Source organism: Brachyhypopomus gauderio, chromosome 6 (assembly GCF_052324685.1).
Source record: "Brachyhypopomus gauderio isolate BG-103 chromosome 6, BGAUD_0.2, whole genome shotgun sequence".
NCBI classification, from domain to species: domain Eukaryota; kingdom Metazoa; phylum Chordata; class Actinopteri; order Gymnotiformes; family Hypopomidae; genus Brachyhypopomus; species Brachyhypopomus gauderio.
This window is the reverse complement of record NC_135216.1, coordinates 26,957,328-26,973,991: the sequence shown is the minus strand read 5'-3', so window position 1 is coordinate 26,973,991 and position 16,664 is coordinate 26,957,328. Positions and strand designations below refer to the sequence as shown.

Genomic DNA, 16,664 nt, shown 5'->3' with positions numbered 1-16,664 from the left:
ATTTCTCAAAATATGCAAATATACATTTTACAGGCAGAACTGACTTGGAAAAGCCTGAACAAGAGTGGAGAAAGATAAAGGACTGGTAACACTGGTCAGGTACTGGAGAAAGATAAAGGACTGGTAACACTGGTCAGGTACTGGAGAAAGATAAAGGACTGGTAACACTGGTCAGGTACTGGAGAAAGATAAAGGACTGGTAACACTGGTCCAATTCAAAGGTCAGTCAGTGGCTGAGTGTCTTAACAGAAGGTTACTGTCATGTGGTGGGGAAATTCTTTATCTTTTCGAAATTCTGCAACACAGGGTCCCATGTTTTATAAAAAATTCCAAATGGTTGGTTAGAGGTATTCTTCTCCAGTCTAAAGAAGAGTAAAATATGTTGTACATTTTTAGTGGTTTGTAAATGCGAGAACAGAAGCAGAAATGACATCATACATCATTGTGCTTGTCCTGACAAAGTTGTTTGTGTTTCTTTTAAACAAGCTACATATAGGCTTGTTTATCCCTGATTTTCTGTATTAAACACACACACACACACACACACGTTATTTTATGTTGACATGTTATGTTAAGTATGACTTATGATTAGTGATTCATTAGCAGTGCTGTGTTTTGATATTTTAACACAGTGACATAATGGGTCTTTACATATACACCCAGCCCCGTCGACAGGGGGGGACAACCGGGTCTGTTGTCCCGGGGCCCAGGGCCAGGGGGGCCCATCAAAGAGCCCAGCAATTTATTTTTTATTTAAAGTCTATCATTTTTAAATAATCTTAAAATCTTTCATTAATATAAAATTCTGTACTTAAAATAAGCTCAATGGCTAAAATATATATATTTTTTACCTATCTGCATAGTTTCCATTAAGTGCATACACCCCCGCCTCCCACTGAAAAATGGTTTGATCCAGCACCGACCGTAACCGGCTGGTACCCGCCCAACAGCGGGAAATACAGTGGTGGATAGTTAAAGTAAATACAGAAATCTGGAGCGCAGAAAAGAAAGGAAAAACATTTACCCGACGAATTTTAAAGTTGCATTATGTTCCAGGTTTGAAAAGTGCTAGAATTTAGGCTAAATCCCCCCGCTCAACAAGTTACGTTCGCCGCTATCTGCCATATTTGGCGCGCGGAGAAATATAGTTGATTACCCCTGATCTACAAGCATAAACGTATATACTGTACAGCTTGTATATACGTTTCTGAAGCTCCCCCTCACTTCAGAATTTCCATCTGCGCCCCTGACTCTGTTAATCGCGCTGAAGCGGCGCGCGCGAAGTTACAAAATTCGAGAGGTGCACGACCTCGCGACAGCGCGTGAGGCCCTCGCGCACGGTGCCACTGCGATTACGTCATTTTCGCCGCGCGAACCCTCGCGCCGCTCGCGACACGTCAAGTATATAACCAGTCAGCTGTCAGAAACAGCTTTGATGTGTGGCTATATTATATACTATAAGACCTAACACAAGGATTGTCTGCTACAGAGAAAATTCAAATGACGTAAGCCGGGGGGGGGGGGGGGGGCAAATGAAACTTTCTTGTCCCGGGCCCCAGCAAGACTGTCAACGGGCCTGTATACACCATATATATATATATATATATATATATATATATATATATATATATATATATATATATATATATATATATATATATAATATCACCATTAATCTATTCTTAAAGTTGGGTTGGGAGCTGGGTCAAAATAGGTAAGCAAACTATTGACAAGACTAAAGTTGTTTGCACCTTATGCAACGTGGAATTAGTTTATTGTAGTTCTACCAGTCTTAAATACCATTTAAATACAAAGCACCCGTTTGCTAATGCTGCTGACGCTGGGTCAAGCACTGATGCAGCCCAGGGGAAGAGTCACCACCGCCGAAAACAGGTTAAATGTACTAAATGTTGGCTTACATTTCAAATCTCATGTTTAGCTGAATAAACATGTTATCAACCCCCTTTAATGTACAGTATGTAGGCTTACAAATTCATGTTTGACTGAATATGCCCTCTTAAAGTATGTAGGCTTACAGTACTATTTTCATGTTTAACTGAATAAACCGTTGAACACGAGTAGCCTACATTTTATTGAGCATGTTTTTTTTTCTTCAAGTATCAAAGTAGAACAGCTTTCTCAAGCAGTCATTGATGCATTTTGGAAACAGGAGATGAGCCCCTGGTCTAATGCACTCTCTGTATTAAGAAACCATATCTCAAAGACTGACTTTTAGTCATTACTTGGGTAGCACGCATATTCTGAATGAGCCATTAAAAAAAATTAATCTATGCCCACTCCTAATATATATACATTATATACACACATACACACACACATATGTGTGTGTGTGTGTGTGTGTGTGTGTGTGTGTGTGTGTATTTATATATATATATATAATAGAGTATTCTAATATAAATGTTGTGAAGGAGATGTATTGGATATCAGTTGGATTAAAGCTCATATCAAAACACTGATTGAATCATTATGGGGTAGTAATCCACTATGCTTACTTCTGAAAAATACTGCTTGCACACCCTGGTGTATATATACATGTTTGTGTGTGTATGTGTGTGTGTGTGTGTGTTTGTGTGTGTTTGTGTGTGTGTGTGTGTATACATGTGTGTGTGTGGGTGTGTGTATCCACGTGCAAGCCCATGCACGAGCACTTTTTTGTTCTTCTCTGACCCTGTGGTTTCACACCTCTCCCTCTCTTAACACAATCTCACCCATTAACTCACTGTGAGGCTGTGCTGGGTGGGGTGTGTGTGACAGAAAACCCTCACACGCTTGTCAAAAATACTGCACACTCATAAATATAGACCTGCACCAGAGTCATCACTGTTACTGCTCCCACACAGTGGGGTGAGATTGTTTGATCAGATACATTATACAGGGTGGTGACATGTTTGATGAGAGGTCAGTGAATGTGATTGTGTGGTTGGGGGAGGGGCATGTCTGTAAATAATGAAACTTTGTTTCTTAAGTTGCCATATTGCCAATTGTGATTTTCACCCTAATCAGAATTAGTCCTCCACATTTACCCATCTGTGCAGTGAGAACACACACACACATACACACACACACACACTAGTGATCACTAGGGTGTTGTGCTACACACATGCCCAGAGCGGTGGGCAGCCCTAGCCCAGTTGGAGTTAAGTGCCTTGCTCAAGGACACTTGAGTCATGGCCTAGGGCCTGGGACCCTCCGGTCACAAGAGCAGTTCCCTTACCACCAGACCATGACTGCCCCTTCAGAAAGCACGGGAGGGAGACATGATCTCTGTAGGGATGAATGTGCTGAAAGAATTTCAAGAATTAAGACATGAATTATCTGATCCAATAATCACATGATGTTGAGACAGAATTAGCTTTTTTGAGCACACACCTTTTGACATGGTTTCTACATTATGTATAATTGTTAATATATTAGTTCATTATCAGTATTTGTAAATTTGATTTGTTATTTCTTTGATTTGTTATTATGGCCCACGGAAAAACATAGTTGATTAGCCCTGTTATAAACCATCTTGTTATTACTTATTCCACCCCTGGAAGTGAGCAAAAGTCCAGTCTGTATGTTTCAGTACCCACTAATAATCATTCAGATGTCGACAGTCATTTTGTCAGGAAACAGAATGATCAGCAGGCATTGATAATTAATAAAAGATTATTATATAATGTAAGATAATTTGAGCATTAGTTTTAGTATTAGCATTAGTGCTTGTATTGATGTGTTAGTGTTAGCATTAGTTTTATTTATTGTAAACATTAGTGATAACATTGGTTTTAGCGTTAGTGTTGTGTGTTAGTGTTAGCATTAGTGTTAGTGTTGTGTGTTAGTGTTAGCATTAGTTTTATTTATTGTAAACATTAGTGATAACATTGGTTTTAGCGTTAGTGTTGTGTGTTAGTGTTAGCATTAGTGTTAGTGTTGTGTGTTAGTGTTAGCATTAGTGTTGTGTGTTAGTGTTAGCATTAGTGTTAGTATTGTGTGTATTACATGGACTGCAGATGATTGTCAGCCACAAGAACATATTATTAATATTAAAAATTTCTGTGTGTTTTTGCTGTGTTTAAATGTAATTTTCAGGACATGAATCTAAATGTCCATGACAGAACACAGCTTTTTATCATGATCATGAGTTGTCTTAACACTTCTCTTTCTCTCTCTCTCTCTCTCTCTCTCTCTCTCTCTCTCTCTCTCTCTCTCTTATCGTTTGTTATGGTTTTTTCTCATGTGAGTTGGAAAATTCTATTTTTGCCACATCATACAAAAACAGCAAAAGAAGTGTCCCGGTGAGTATGGGTCACATCCTAGTGTGATGTGTGTTTACAAATGCGGGTGTTTAAATGCCCTGAGTACGAGTGAGTGCCAGCGTTCACACACCCCTCACCTCCCACACGCCTCTCGCACAGTCACCGGCAGAAAAAATCCCTCACAGAGTGAGAGAGAGACAGGAAGATGGCACTCGGGTCATGGGCTGTGATGAGAGAGAGTGAGAGAAGCTAGCCGCAGTAGCCCACGCAAAGCTCTCGCCATAGTGAAGTGCAGTTTGATGGGGGTTAGCGCTGTTGGGTCACACAAAGGGCACGGTGCCACCATCATATCAGGATTTTCTAAAATGCAATGGAATTTTTCATGATTGTGTCAGATTATCATAAATGCTCCTTCGTCTCTTCTTTTTCTTCTTTTTCTCACATCATTGTCAGCTCCAAACGTCATGTGTGCCAATTTTCAGAAAAGAATATTGGGGTAAATTATTGGTAAGACATTTATAATGTGTTATATTTTACTGTTATATTTTACTTTTGTCTAATTTCTAATCCAAGACTAAAGAATGACAATTTAATGATCCTTTAGTCACTGCTGTCAGTGTCCTTTTGCGGACACAAGGGAAAGAGTGCCATACCATGTCCTTTACAAAAAAAACAGAGAGAGAGGAAAAGAGAGAGAGAAAAAGGAAGAGAGAAACAGAGAAATGGAAAGAGAGAGAGAGAGAGAGGGAAAGAGAAGGACGTTGAGTTGAATCTTCACCAGTCCTCTGAATACAGAGACAGCATTACTATCAGTCAGGCAATCAAAGACTTCCTTCCAGTCTATTACTTCTCACATACACCCTTTCTAGTACCCATAATCCTATCCATAGTCTGATGTTTTGAGTGTAATTAAAACACAGAATGTAAGATCATCATAAAAACAATTGACTGAAAATTGGAGAGAGAGAGAGAGAGAGGGAGAGAGAGCAAAATCGAGCGATCGAAAGAAATGGACATAGGGAGATGTGTCAATATTGCACTACATGGAGTAAGGCCAACAGAGACATCTTGGTTTGAGAGAGAGAGGTGGAACAGGAAAGAAACAGGGATGGAGGGAATGTATAAACAATAAGCATTTGAGTGTGAGATTGGTGGGGGTACAGAGCGATAATGGAAAGAACAAGACATGAAGTAAAAAGAAATACAGAGAGGGAGAGAAAGACAGAGAGTGGGCTATGTTGTGGGCCGTGGGAAAGTGACACTATGTATTTCAGTCTTCCCCTCATCCCCAACTCAAACCACACTATTTATCAGCTACCTCATCGTTCAAAAGACACACACACACACACACACACACACACACACACACACACACACACACACACACACACACACACGTTGCAGATCTAGAGTGAGCACTATCTGCACTGTAGTGATACAGTAACCTAATTCCACAACGGCATCTCTTAGCAAACAACCCAGAACCACAACTTAAACTTGCAATGGTTTTATGAACTAGCCATTTTTAAAGGGCTTTTGTTATCTTTCCCCAGTCCTGCCTTCTGTTGGTCCGTACAGCTGAGCCGTACCCGTGTGGAGTCTCACTGGGACTAAGGGACGCTCTCGAGCAGACGAAGCCCCTCAAACTCAAGGCGAAGAGAAACTACAGAGTGATTCAACAACATCACTTGTTTCGAGATCTAAAGAAGACTGAACTGATCCTTGCACACACACACAACCCTCTCTCGTCAACCTCAGCCCTGCTCTACCAGTTCCTAGAAAGCGGCATTCATGGCGGGCAGGGAAACAGAGAGATCAAGGCCTGGAGAGATGCCCCCCCAAGCCCCCCCAAGCCCCCCGTCTCCCCCGAAGACGCCATCTCCTCTGAACCACCGTCACCACCTGCACCACCTGCACCGTCTCACTTCACCCTCGCTGCACCTCCCCAGAGCCCCAGAACAGGCAGGCAGTCAGTCAGTGATGGTAGCTTCTCCTCAACATGCCATTTAACAACAGGCTCTGCTCTTGTCAGTGCTCCACTACTGTCTGGATGTAGTTCAGTCAACAGACAACTGTCAGTCAAGCAGTGACTCAGGTAAATACTACCACTCCAACACCACTGACGTTCCTGAAGCATTCATAAACCGCTCCGACCACCGTGCACGCACACACACACACACACACACACACACACACACACATACACACACACGTTCAAGAAGACACACACACACACACACACACACACATGTTCAAGAAGACACACACACGTTCAAGAAGACACACACACACACACACACACACACAAACACATACATTCAAGAAGACACTCACACACACACACGCACACACACACACACACGTTCAAGAAGACACACACTCACACATACACACACACACGCACACACACACACGTTCAAGAAGACACACACTCACACACACACACACGCACACACACACACGTTCAAGAAGACACACACTCACACACACATACACACACACACACACGTTCAAGAAGACACACACTCACACTCACACACACACACACACACACACACGTTCAAGAAGACACACACACACACACACACACACTCACGTTCAAGAGGACACACACATGTTTATTTGTCACACTCCAGTTTATCTGCTTCTGATTGAGCTCCGTCATTCAGTAGTCTGATTACAGTTCAACGAACAATGCATGTACTGACCAGAATACATGTGCCTTACTTCAGGATGACGGGTCCCTCAGAGGGTCAAAGAGCATCAGCCTTCAAACATGACATGTCTCCATGTTAAACTTTTGACATTACATTTACATTTATGGCATTTAGCAGACGCTCTTATCCAGAGTGACTTACAAAGTGCTTTGCATCTGATCACAGAATACATCCTAGGAAATAGTACGGATAGGCCAGAATTCAAGACACCATTGAGTCAGACTACTACTAAACTACAGGAGTCAATGTCATTACCTAGTGTTTTACAAGTTAGACGTTTGCCAAGAAGCACAAATAACCATAGACAGACATAGAATTTAAGAACAACGGCAAGTGGTATCTGCTGAGTTAGTGCTCTGGTAAGAACTCATTTATTTAGCTGTATTTAGCTGTTTGGATTACAGATATACATGTCCTTTAAAAACAAAACTACATACAGAAATGCGAATTTATTGAGCATTAGACCTGCATAGAACAGTGCTGTCTGTGTGACTGAGATTAATATGTTCTCTTATACATTCTGTAATCTCCATTGTCGGTTAAAAAGTTTTGTTAGGCTATAGGCCAATGACACAAAACATTTACGGCCTGTGATAGTTCAGCCTAGATTGATATCTCAGGAAAAAAACGTTAGGCTTAAGGTAGTCAGCACTAACTGTGACCCAAATGTCTTTGAAATCACATTTCAAACCACGGCAAAAAAAATCTCACGACTGCCTGAGACTGTGGGTGAAGGTTTTTGCCACTCTGTGGTCTGAATCAACCTCCAGAAGCTCTGGTTAATCGTCGCTGAGGTGCACAGGTTCCCTGTAGATCTTTTAGGGCTTCTGAGCGGCAATGTGTACAAACAAGTTTTATAAAGAGCCTCGCGCGCTCTGTTTGGACGTTAAACTATTGACACTTGGTAAGCATCAGTTCAATTCTTGTAAACCCTTTAACTTCACACTTTTTTTTTACTCCCTTTGACCAGATTTCCGCACCGTGTGCATTTTCTCAAAAGTAAAACGGTTAACAAGGGAAAGTATGCGTTTTAAAAACCTACATGTTGACAATAGCCCAATATAAAAGTAGCCTATAACTGTGTTTTTAGTTTTGACAGTAAAAGTGATCTGTAGCTATAATGTGATAAAGCAGCTCGGGTTGCATAAGAACGCGTTTGTTTCTTCTCTGCTACTCACACTGGGGCTCAGCGAGGTTAGCTGTGGTCTAAAGTGCTTAGTGCTGTCACAGACCTGACAGCTCACGGTCTCTCACGGTCTCACGAGGAAGTCTCCAACCTGCCAGTCATTTTCACGGAACAAGGAGCTACATACAACGTCTAGTAAAATGTACAGTGAAAGCGATTGCTCATAATCTGAAAACTGAAAACTGAAAATTTGTTTTTATTTTTAAAACCTTATGAACGTATTTTAATTTAGCCTAGTAAAATTAACGCTGTCATTGTGCCTTCAAATTCAGTCCAGTCTTCAATAAGAAGTCTCTCTCTCTCTCTCTCTCTCTCTCTATCTCTATCTCTATCTCTCTATCTCTCAGTCCATCCTCAGCCTGGTTCACTTTAAGTTTCAAAACCAAATCAGATCTCTCGGTTTTGTGATGACAAAAGTGTACAAAGGCAGAAGACACAGTCTCTCTCTCTCTCTCTCTCTCTCTCTCTCTCTCTCTCTCTCACACACACACACACACACACACACACACACACACACACACACACACACACACACACACTTAATCACCAGAAACCTGTTAACTTGTTGTTGATGACTTGAAACCCTGTTGATGACTTGAAAGGTAAGTCCAGAAAAATCTGAAATAAATCAGATATTTTAGAGATATTCGATTTTCAAATTATATTTATATATTTAGAACATGCTATATTTTTAAAATAACATTTTAATGGTCAGTTAACTCAAAGTTTGAGCGTCGAGAAAATTGGCACTGTGACTACAGTGATATTGCTCACTGCATCAACTATTAAAGATTTTGTGAATGTTCATATGTAAATAAGAACTGTGCAAATTACTGTAAATAGTTCCTAAAGAATATAGTATGCACGTTGGATGTACACGTCGGATGAAAAATGTGTGATGAAGTGACAAAATACATTTACATGCTTATTTACTGTAACAGCAACAAAAATTACAGCATTGGTAAATTAATTAGCTGCATGACTCATTTTGAAAATTCATTTGCAACTACATTAGTTGATTTCTAAACAGAAAATAATAGATAATAAAAAATCTAAAGATAATAGAAAAATAATAGAAAATCTAATTAGCTTAAATGATCTATGAATGTAGAACTACTCCGAAGTCTTTGAAAAGCACTTTATTCCATATTTTCGAAAATGGACGGAGCAGAAGATAATATCGGGGCATCTCATTTGTAAGCTTATTTTAGTTTGACATGCAGTTGGTCGTAAAACGCAAACGAACGAGAAAAGTCGCGCGTTGCAGCTGTTTCGTGCCCGCGATTTGGGTGAAAACTTAAACCTCAGGTTTTGACATCGTAACTGAATCCTACAGGTGCATTTCTAGCATATTCTACTCAACCGCTGAAAAGATACCGCATCAGGTAGGAAACAGACGTTATTATCACTGTTAGAATTCTATCAATCAATTTTTCTAAATTATAGTAACATGTATGAAATACAGTTTTGACCTAAATAACATTTATTTTTATTACTTTAATTCCTTCATTCATCTGTGCTAATTTCATTTTCGGGTATAATTACAATTTTAATTTAAAATGTTCAAAATGTTATTCCTTTTATATGTCCTTTTATATTGGTTGCTGAGTATATAATAAAGATAGACGGAATATAAAGTACTAATCAGGAACAATATGCATGTTTGAGATTTACTGAGATTAGCTAAATTGGCTGCCACATATAAATAGTATTTAATGTATTTTATAATGCAGTATGCGCACACAGACACACACATACACACAGACACACACACAAATAAACACATGCATACACAAAAACAAATAAACCCACACACAAATAAAAAACAAAAACACATACAAACACAGAAATGTTCACATACAGACATAAATAAACACACACACACACACATACACACACAAAAACAAATAAACACACGCACGCAAACACACACAAATAAACACACACACACGCAAATAAACACACAGAAACACAAATACATACCCAGAATTGCACACATACACACATGCACACAATAAACACACATACATACACCCACAGGCACACACACCCACACACTCAAACACCCACACATCCACCCACATACACACACACACACACACACAAGCACATGCAACCCACAAACACCTGCTAGCTAATCAAGATTTTCAGTAGTAAACCTGGTTAGAACAATCATGCCTTCCTAGCAGCTTTAGTTTAGTTTTATTTTTAATTTAGACGTTTCTTTTGTTCTTGTTCTTGTAGAACTTCTCTCTCCACTTCTAGATATTCAGAAATTCTCTGTTCACTTCTAGACATCTAGACATTCGCTGTCCTCTTTTAGACATTTATATATTGTCTTTCCTATTTGTGACATCTAATCATTCTCTCTCCTCTTCTAGACATTCTCTCTCCTCTTCTAAACATCTAATCATTCTCTCTCCTCTTCTAAACATCTAATCATTCTCTCTCCTCTTCTAGACATCTAGACATTCTCTCTCCTCTGGCTGTGAACAATGCCGCGCTCTTTTCTGGTCAAGAGCAAAAGGACAGGCTCTTATTTGACACGGGCCACTCGTTTCCATGCCTGCGGAGTTAACAGACAGCTCGAGGACTCACCAAGGCCCAATTGGAGCGGCTCAGCTGATACCTTGGGGCTCCAGCCAATAGCGACACCCACTAGCAGTGTGGTGGCTCCACCCACTATTCACCACCCTAGCTGTCAGACGGAGAAATGGAGCCTCTATACAACAGGTAGCCAATAGCATCCATGCCATGACTGAACGGGTTAAACACACACACACACACACACACACACACACACACACACACACACACACGCTCTTCCTTGTGTTCCTACAGATCAGCTGAGCAGTGAGAGTGAGCTCCCCCTGTTGAGCGGGTCGGTGTGGTTGCCGGGCCACCTGGGCGCCGTGGGCCCGGTGGTGCCCCTCGGAGACAGAGAGCAGGAGCTGGAGAAGCTGGTGCACGCACTGCTGACCCACAGACTGCAGACCAATGTCAAAACGCCGCTGTGCGAATGTCCACTCTGTGAGAAGGTGAGCCACACGCCACTTCCAGAATCCTGCAGAATTCTGGGGGAATTCTTCAGAACTCTGGAGAGCTCCAGAACCCCCTCCACGGAAGCGCTCAGAATGTTCTAGAACTCTTGACTAACCAACTAAGCTTCACGTATTCATAAGGACGAACTCTGCTTCTATATTGTTATTTTCAAATGTAGCAGAATGCGTGAATGTCCTCGCAGACGGCGGTCAGTCACATTTTACTGCCGTCTCAGGTGCTGACATCTGCTGTCGGCTTGGTGACTCACCTGCGCCGGTCACATGTTAACCGGGTGGTCGTCCCTTTGACTGGGCCAGACAGTGTCCAGCACTGTGGGCTACAGTCTTCTGCTGCATTCTACAGCAGAACTAAAGTAAGTGTGTGTGTGTGTGTGTGTGTGTGTGTGTGAAAGAAAAAAGAAATGGAATAAATGTTCATTAAATGAATGAATGAATGTGTGTGTGTGTGTGTGTGTGCTTCAGGAACGTAGTTTTGGCTGTAAGGTGTGTGGGAAGGTGTTTAAACGTTCATCAACTCTGTCCACTCACCTCCTGATCCACTCGGACACACGGCCGTACCCCTGCCAGTACTGTGGCAAGAGGTTCCATCAGAAATCAGACATGAAGAAACACACCTTCATACACACGGGTGAGACACACACACACCTTCATACACACGTGCACTCACACACTCAAACTCTTGAGAAAATGCTTTTACTCTTTCGGTTTGGATGAATCCAACATGGAGCTTTATCTCGTCAGAAAAATGTTTTTCGCTTAATTTGCATAGTCAGGAAAATCTTTACATAAACACATAAACAAACATTCTCGTGTACACAGAGCTACAAATTCATAAACAGTAGTGTGAGAATCTATACTTGAAATAATGTTGACGGCCCGATGATTCCAAACCGAGTATAAATACATTTCATTTCAATCTGACTGATTTCAACAATACAAGTACTAAACCTTTTCATATCGACTGCATGACTTCCTGTGGCAGATGTGTGTGTGTGTGTGTGTGTGATTCATGGTAATGTACACACACACACACACACCCATACACAAACATACACACACTGGTGAAAGGGGTCCACGTCCAGTCAAATACAACATCACACACATCGCTGACACAGATGCAAGATACATATACACAGTGAGAAATAAGTACACGTCTCATTTCTTTGTTATTCTCACACTGTCTTTTCATGTCTCGTTGTGTTTCTCGCTCACGCTCTCTGACCCCACACGGCTCGACGCCTGCTAGGCGAGAAGCCCCACGTGTGTGTGGTGTGTGGGAAGGCCTTCAGCCAGAGCTCCAACCTCATCACTCACAGCAGGAAGCACAGCAGCTACAGGCCCTTCAACTGTCTGCACTGTCCACACACCTTCCAACGCAAGCTGGACCTGCAGCGACACCTGGAGACACACTGCAGCAATAGCAGCGTGTCCTACGCCGCTAGCTGAAGTCAGAGTCACCTGCACCGACCGCTGGGAGTGCAGACAGGACTGTGTGTGTGACGTAGGCGGAACTTTCTAGAATATCTCTGTGTGTACAGTTTGAGAAGCTCAACCGAAACTTTAAAATAAAAAGTGTGATATGAAATGAGTGTTGTTTAAAATGTGTGTTGTTTTTTGTTTTTCATTATTATGAATGCACATAAACACTGACCTCCCCTCACACACACACACACACACACACACACACACACACACACACACACACACACACACACACACACACACAGTGCAAAGATTCTGATTGTTCACTTTAATTTCATTTAGCTTCAGCAATGAGAAACAACAGAAACACTGAAGTACATCATTCATAGTCACAATACACACACACACACACACACACACACACACAGTAGAGTCATATATCTATATAAACACATCACATATATCACTTCGAGCTCAGTGTGACTGACTGAAATGCAGAAGCAGCATGGGGCCACACCCCCTCTTATATTGGTCACACCCCCTCTTGTATTGGTCACACCCCCTCTTGTCTTGGCCACACCTCTTCTCTTGGCTAGAGGTCAGCTGGGCAATGCGCTGGCGGAACGCTGGTGATATGCAGGCCTAAAGCCAACCCAGTGCTGGCCCAGTAACCCAGTGCTGGCCCAGTAACCCAGTGCTGGTTCAGTAATCCAGTGACCCAGTAATCCAGCGACCCAGTAATCCAGCGACCCAGTGCTGACCCATTGACCCAGTACTGGCCCAGTGAGGAATCAGTGAAAACAAACTCTTCAGTCTCTCTGAAAGGCCTGTGTGTGGAGTCCAGCACTTATGAAGGCCGTGGTTGATGGAGTTACGGGTTATCCTGATGTATGTTTGGACTCATACACACACACACACACACACACACACACACACACACACACACACACGCACACACACACAATTAAAACACCTGCAAAAAAAACAAAGGTATATTGATCACATTTTTAAAAAACGTAATGAAAGATAAAACCACACAAAAATGACAATCCCCATAAAAAACTTTTGGTCTAGTTCAGGGGTGCCCACACGTTTTCAGCTTGCGAGCTACTTATAAGACGACCAAGTCAGAAAGATCTACCTAATTATTTTTTAGCATGTGTCGATCGTTGACGGGGGGGGGGGGGGGGGGGGGGGGGATCTGTCACGCGATCTACCCACACTTCCTTCGACCGTTCGATCGCGGTCGACGTAATGGGCACCCCTGGTCTAGTTCAACATGAAACATGTTTCTGTAATCTGGGCACTGTCCTCGTCTTCATTAGTGATCCCACCTCTACACAGAGCTGATGGTTTGTTCCAGCTGAGCTACTGGGTTCCAGGACCTGGGGTTGAGATCGATGGTCTCTATGGGAATGTCTCTATGGACAACTGGGCGTTTCCCTGGCAACAACACCACATGACTGTTCAATATCTAATGACTGTGAATCAGAATCCCAATCTGAATGTCCAGGAACAAACAGACATGTTAGGATTCAACATCATTAGGGTGTCACCTTTACATTTGGTTACATTCTTGGTGGAGATAAAACATCTCAACAAGACCTTCAAAAACTTCCACATCAGCTGTTAGCTTATGCTAATGTAATCAACCAAGAAAAGTTGTTTAATTACATTAATAGCATATTACAATGACAAATTTATTATGTTAATAACATTAGCATATTCACTTTATTAGCATAATTATGTTCATTTTAGCATTATGATCTGTGTGTGATCTGAGCTTTAAATGTTTATTTAGCTAAATCATTTAATCAAGGGTTTGAGTTATCATTAGGTTTGGGGTTAGGGTTAGGGTTCACTCTCTCTAGGGTTAGGGTTCACTCCCTCTAGGGGTAGATGAGTAGTTGTGATAATAGTGAGCTGGTGAGTGTGTACCTGTGCAGGTGTAGATGCACCACAGCGCCCCCATGAGGCTGACGCCCAGCAGGAAGGCGGAGAACACAGCAACCAGCACAGGCCCGGTGTCCACGCCTACACAACAACGTGTGTGAGCGCAGGTGTGTGTGTGAGCGTGTGTCCCTGTGTCTGTGTAAGGGTGAGTGCATCTGTAAGCGAGCGTGAGAGTGTGTGTATGTGTGTGTCCCTACCAGTGCTGTAGTAGCTGTGCTGTGATGCATCTGTACCACCGGCCTTCTGAGAAAGTTGTCCTGTTAAACACACACACACACGCAGGCACGCATGCACACACACACACACACACACACACACACACGCAGGCACGCATGCACACACACACACACACACACACACACACACACACACACACACACACACACGCAGGCACGCATGCACACACACACACACACACACACACACACATTCACACTTTGCTCTGCGACTGAATGTAAAATTTGCCCTTTGCTTTTTTGCTGATTGCTGTGATACATCCATATGACCACTAGGTAGAGCCAAAGTACATTTTGATTTAAGACAAAAGCTGAAGCATGAAACACAAGCTCATCAGCCAATTATAAAGCTTACATGAACTGGTTTAACATGTGAGCACTGTAGTCAATATTCACACTGACCAGCAGGGGGAGGCAGCAGGCCGGCCAGTCCTTCTGTGGCGGAGTAAGTGACGAGCACGGGTCTGGACAAGTTCCTGTCTTCACACTGGAGGAGAAGGAGAGTCTGTAATCATAACTGTTCATAAGTATGTGAAAAGAATAGATACACTAATCAGTGGACTGATAAACTGGCATCTTTGAGTTTATTTTAAAATCAAATGTGTTTTTATTATGATAGCAATATAATTTTTTTTACATTTCATGGTTATCCTGAGTGCACTGTTCTCTACACATTTTATAGAGAAGTAGTTTTTACATAGTCAATAGGATGTAAATATTTATCGAAAGTTGTAGTTTTCGTTAAAGTAGTGATATATGTCTAGATGGACCAGTCACATGACCTGTGTCAGGTGCCTCTGGGTACACGTCTGTGTGTGGCAGGTGAATGCGTTTTGTGTCAGGTGGTACCCTGGTGGATGTGTGTATCGGTGTGTACCTGTTGTGTAGCAGGCGTGCGTATAAGAGCAGGAATCGAGGGGCCCCGCGTGCAGTTTCTGTGGGTCGTGGCCCCTGTGGGCCCGTCTGGCCGGGCGCTGTGACACAGTCTCAAACGGCAGTGCAGGAACTGGATGGAGTTATTAAACACGGACCTCAGCAGGAAGCTGAACCTCACGCGAAACAGTCGCTCCCCTCCAGCTGGCTCCTCCCCTCTCCGCCCTCCCAGCGGAGCGGCTCCCGCCAGCCTTCCGGGGTCCTCCCTCGTTCTTTCCTTCGGTTTATCTTCCCTCGTTTTTTCTCGTCCGACGTCCCGAGCGTATCCCTGCCGCCCATCGTGGCCCCTCTCCTCTCCTCCGTCCTCCTCCCTTTCCTTCTCTCCTTCGTCACTCTCCTCCTCGCTGTCGCTCTCCTGCGACCAGCTCGCGCCGTGGTAGGGGTCCAGGGTGAAGGAAGGGTCAGCAGGGCAGGAGTCCCGCACCAGGGGCCAGCCGGCGTGGGCACGAGGGTCTGAGAGAGGAGACATGAAGCAGGCGCTCACCTCCACGCTGGCACCGAGATTACTGCTGCCCAAGATCTGGGGGACGGGGCCAGAGAGAGAGAGAGAGAGAGAGAGAGAGAGAGAGAGAGAGAGGAAGCAGGGAAGAGAAACATAAGAATTTTGGACTATTTTCTTGTTTCAAGTGTAGTAAAGCAGGAGTGGGAAATTCTTGTTTCAGATTCACAGAGTGATTGTTATGGCCTGTTTACAGCTGCCACCTTGTTTGTGACATTGCTGAAGGCTGTGTTGTTCTTCAGCCTTTATCAGCGCAGCACGGGCGCCGGACCCGGCCAAAACACGGAGCAGGCGGAGGTCACGGGAGACAGAGCGAGACGAGAAGTGGGAGCTGACCTCGGCGTAGAGGCGGTTGCCTGCCGACACGACGCACGGCCCCACGGCCCGCCGCTCG

At 43.1% G+C, this 16,664-nt stretch overlaps 2 protein-coding genes across 4 annotated transcripts in view; one reads left to right on the top strand and one right to left on the bottom strand.

Annotated features, from left to right (window-relative positions):
• Positions 1 to 8,471: 8,471 nt before the first annotated feature.
• Positions 8,472 to 12,860, top strand: LOC143517538 (uncharacterized). 3 transcript variants are annotated; one of them, XM_077010180.1, is made up of 7 exons: positions 8,472 to 8,767; positions 9,502 to 9,550; positions 10,626 to 10,898; positions 11,007 to 11,203; positions 11,443 to 11,580; positions 11,690 to 11,855; positions 12,474 to 12,859. In XM_077010180.1, exons 3-7 carry the CDS (start codon positions 10,661 to 10,663, stop codon positions 12,671 to 12,673), a joined length of 939 nt encoding a protein of 312 aa, XP_076866295.1. In that variant the 5' UTR covers positions 8,472 to 8,767; positions 9,502 to 9,550; positions 10,626 to 10,660; the 3' UTR covers positions 12,674 to 12,859. The 3 variants fall into 3 exon arrangements, with proteins under 3 accessions (XP_076866295.1, XP_076866297.1, XP_076866296.1); XM_077010182.1 differs by lacking the exon at positions 9,502 to 9,550 and having other exon boundaries at positions 12,474 to 12,860; XM_077010181.1 differs by lacking the exons at positions 8,472 to 8,767; positions 9,502 to 9,550 and having other exon boundaries at positions 9,563 to 10,898.
• engl (endoglin, like) overlaps positions 11,958 to 16,664 on the bottom strand; it is a 15,732-nt gene continuing 11,025 nt past the window's right edge. Inside the window, 7 exon segments of the mRNA XM_077010179.1 lie at positions 11,958 to 13,622; positions 13,984 to 14,092; positions 14,588 to 14,683; positions 14,800 to 14,859; positions 15,241 to 15,325; positions 15,716 to 16,291; positions 16,607 to 16,664. The exon segment at positions 16,607 to 16,664 is cut by the window's right edge and continues 167 nt beyond it. Coding sequence (XP_076866294.1) covers positions 13,986 to 14,092; positions 14,588 to 14,683; positions 14,800 to 14,859; positions 15,241 to 15,325; positions 15,716 to 16,291; positions 16,607 to 16,664 — 982 coding nt within the window. The 3' untranslated portion in view covers positions 11,958 to 13,622; positions 13,984 to 13,985.

Coding starts and splice junctions, on each gene's coding strand:
- LOC143517538 (XM_077010182.1), top strand. CDS start 10,661: ATGCCGCGCTCTTTTCTGGTCAAGAGCAAAAGGACAGGCTCTTATTTG. Junction 10,899..11,006: donor ATGGAGCCTCTATACAACAG/GTAGCCAATAGC, acceptor GTGTTCCTACAG/ATCAGCTGAGCAGTGAGAGT. Junction 11,204..11,442: donor AATGTCCACTCTGTGAGAAG/GTGAGCCACACG, acceptor CTGCCGTCTCAG/GTGCTGACATCTGCTGTCGG.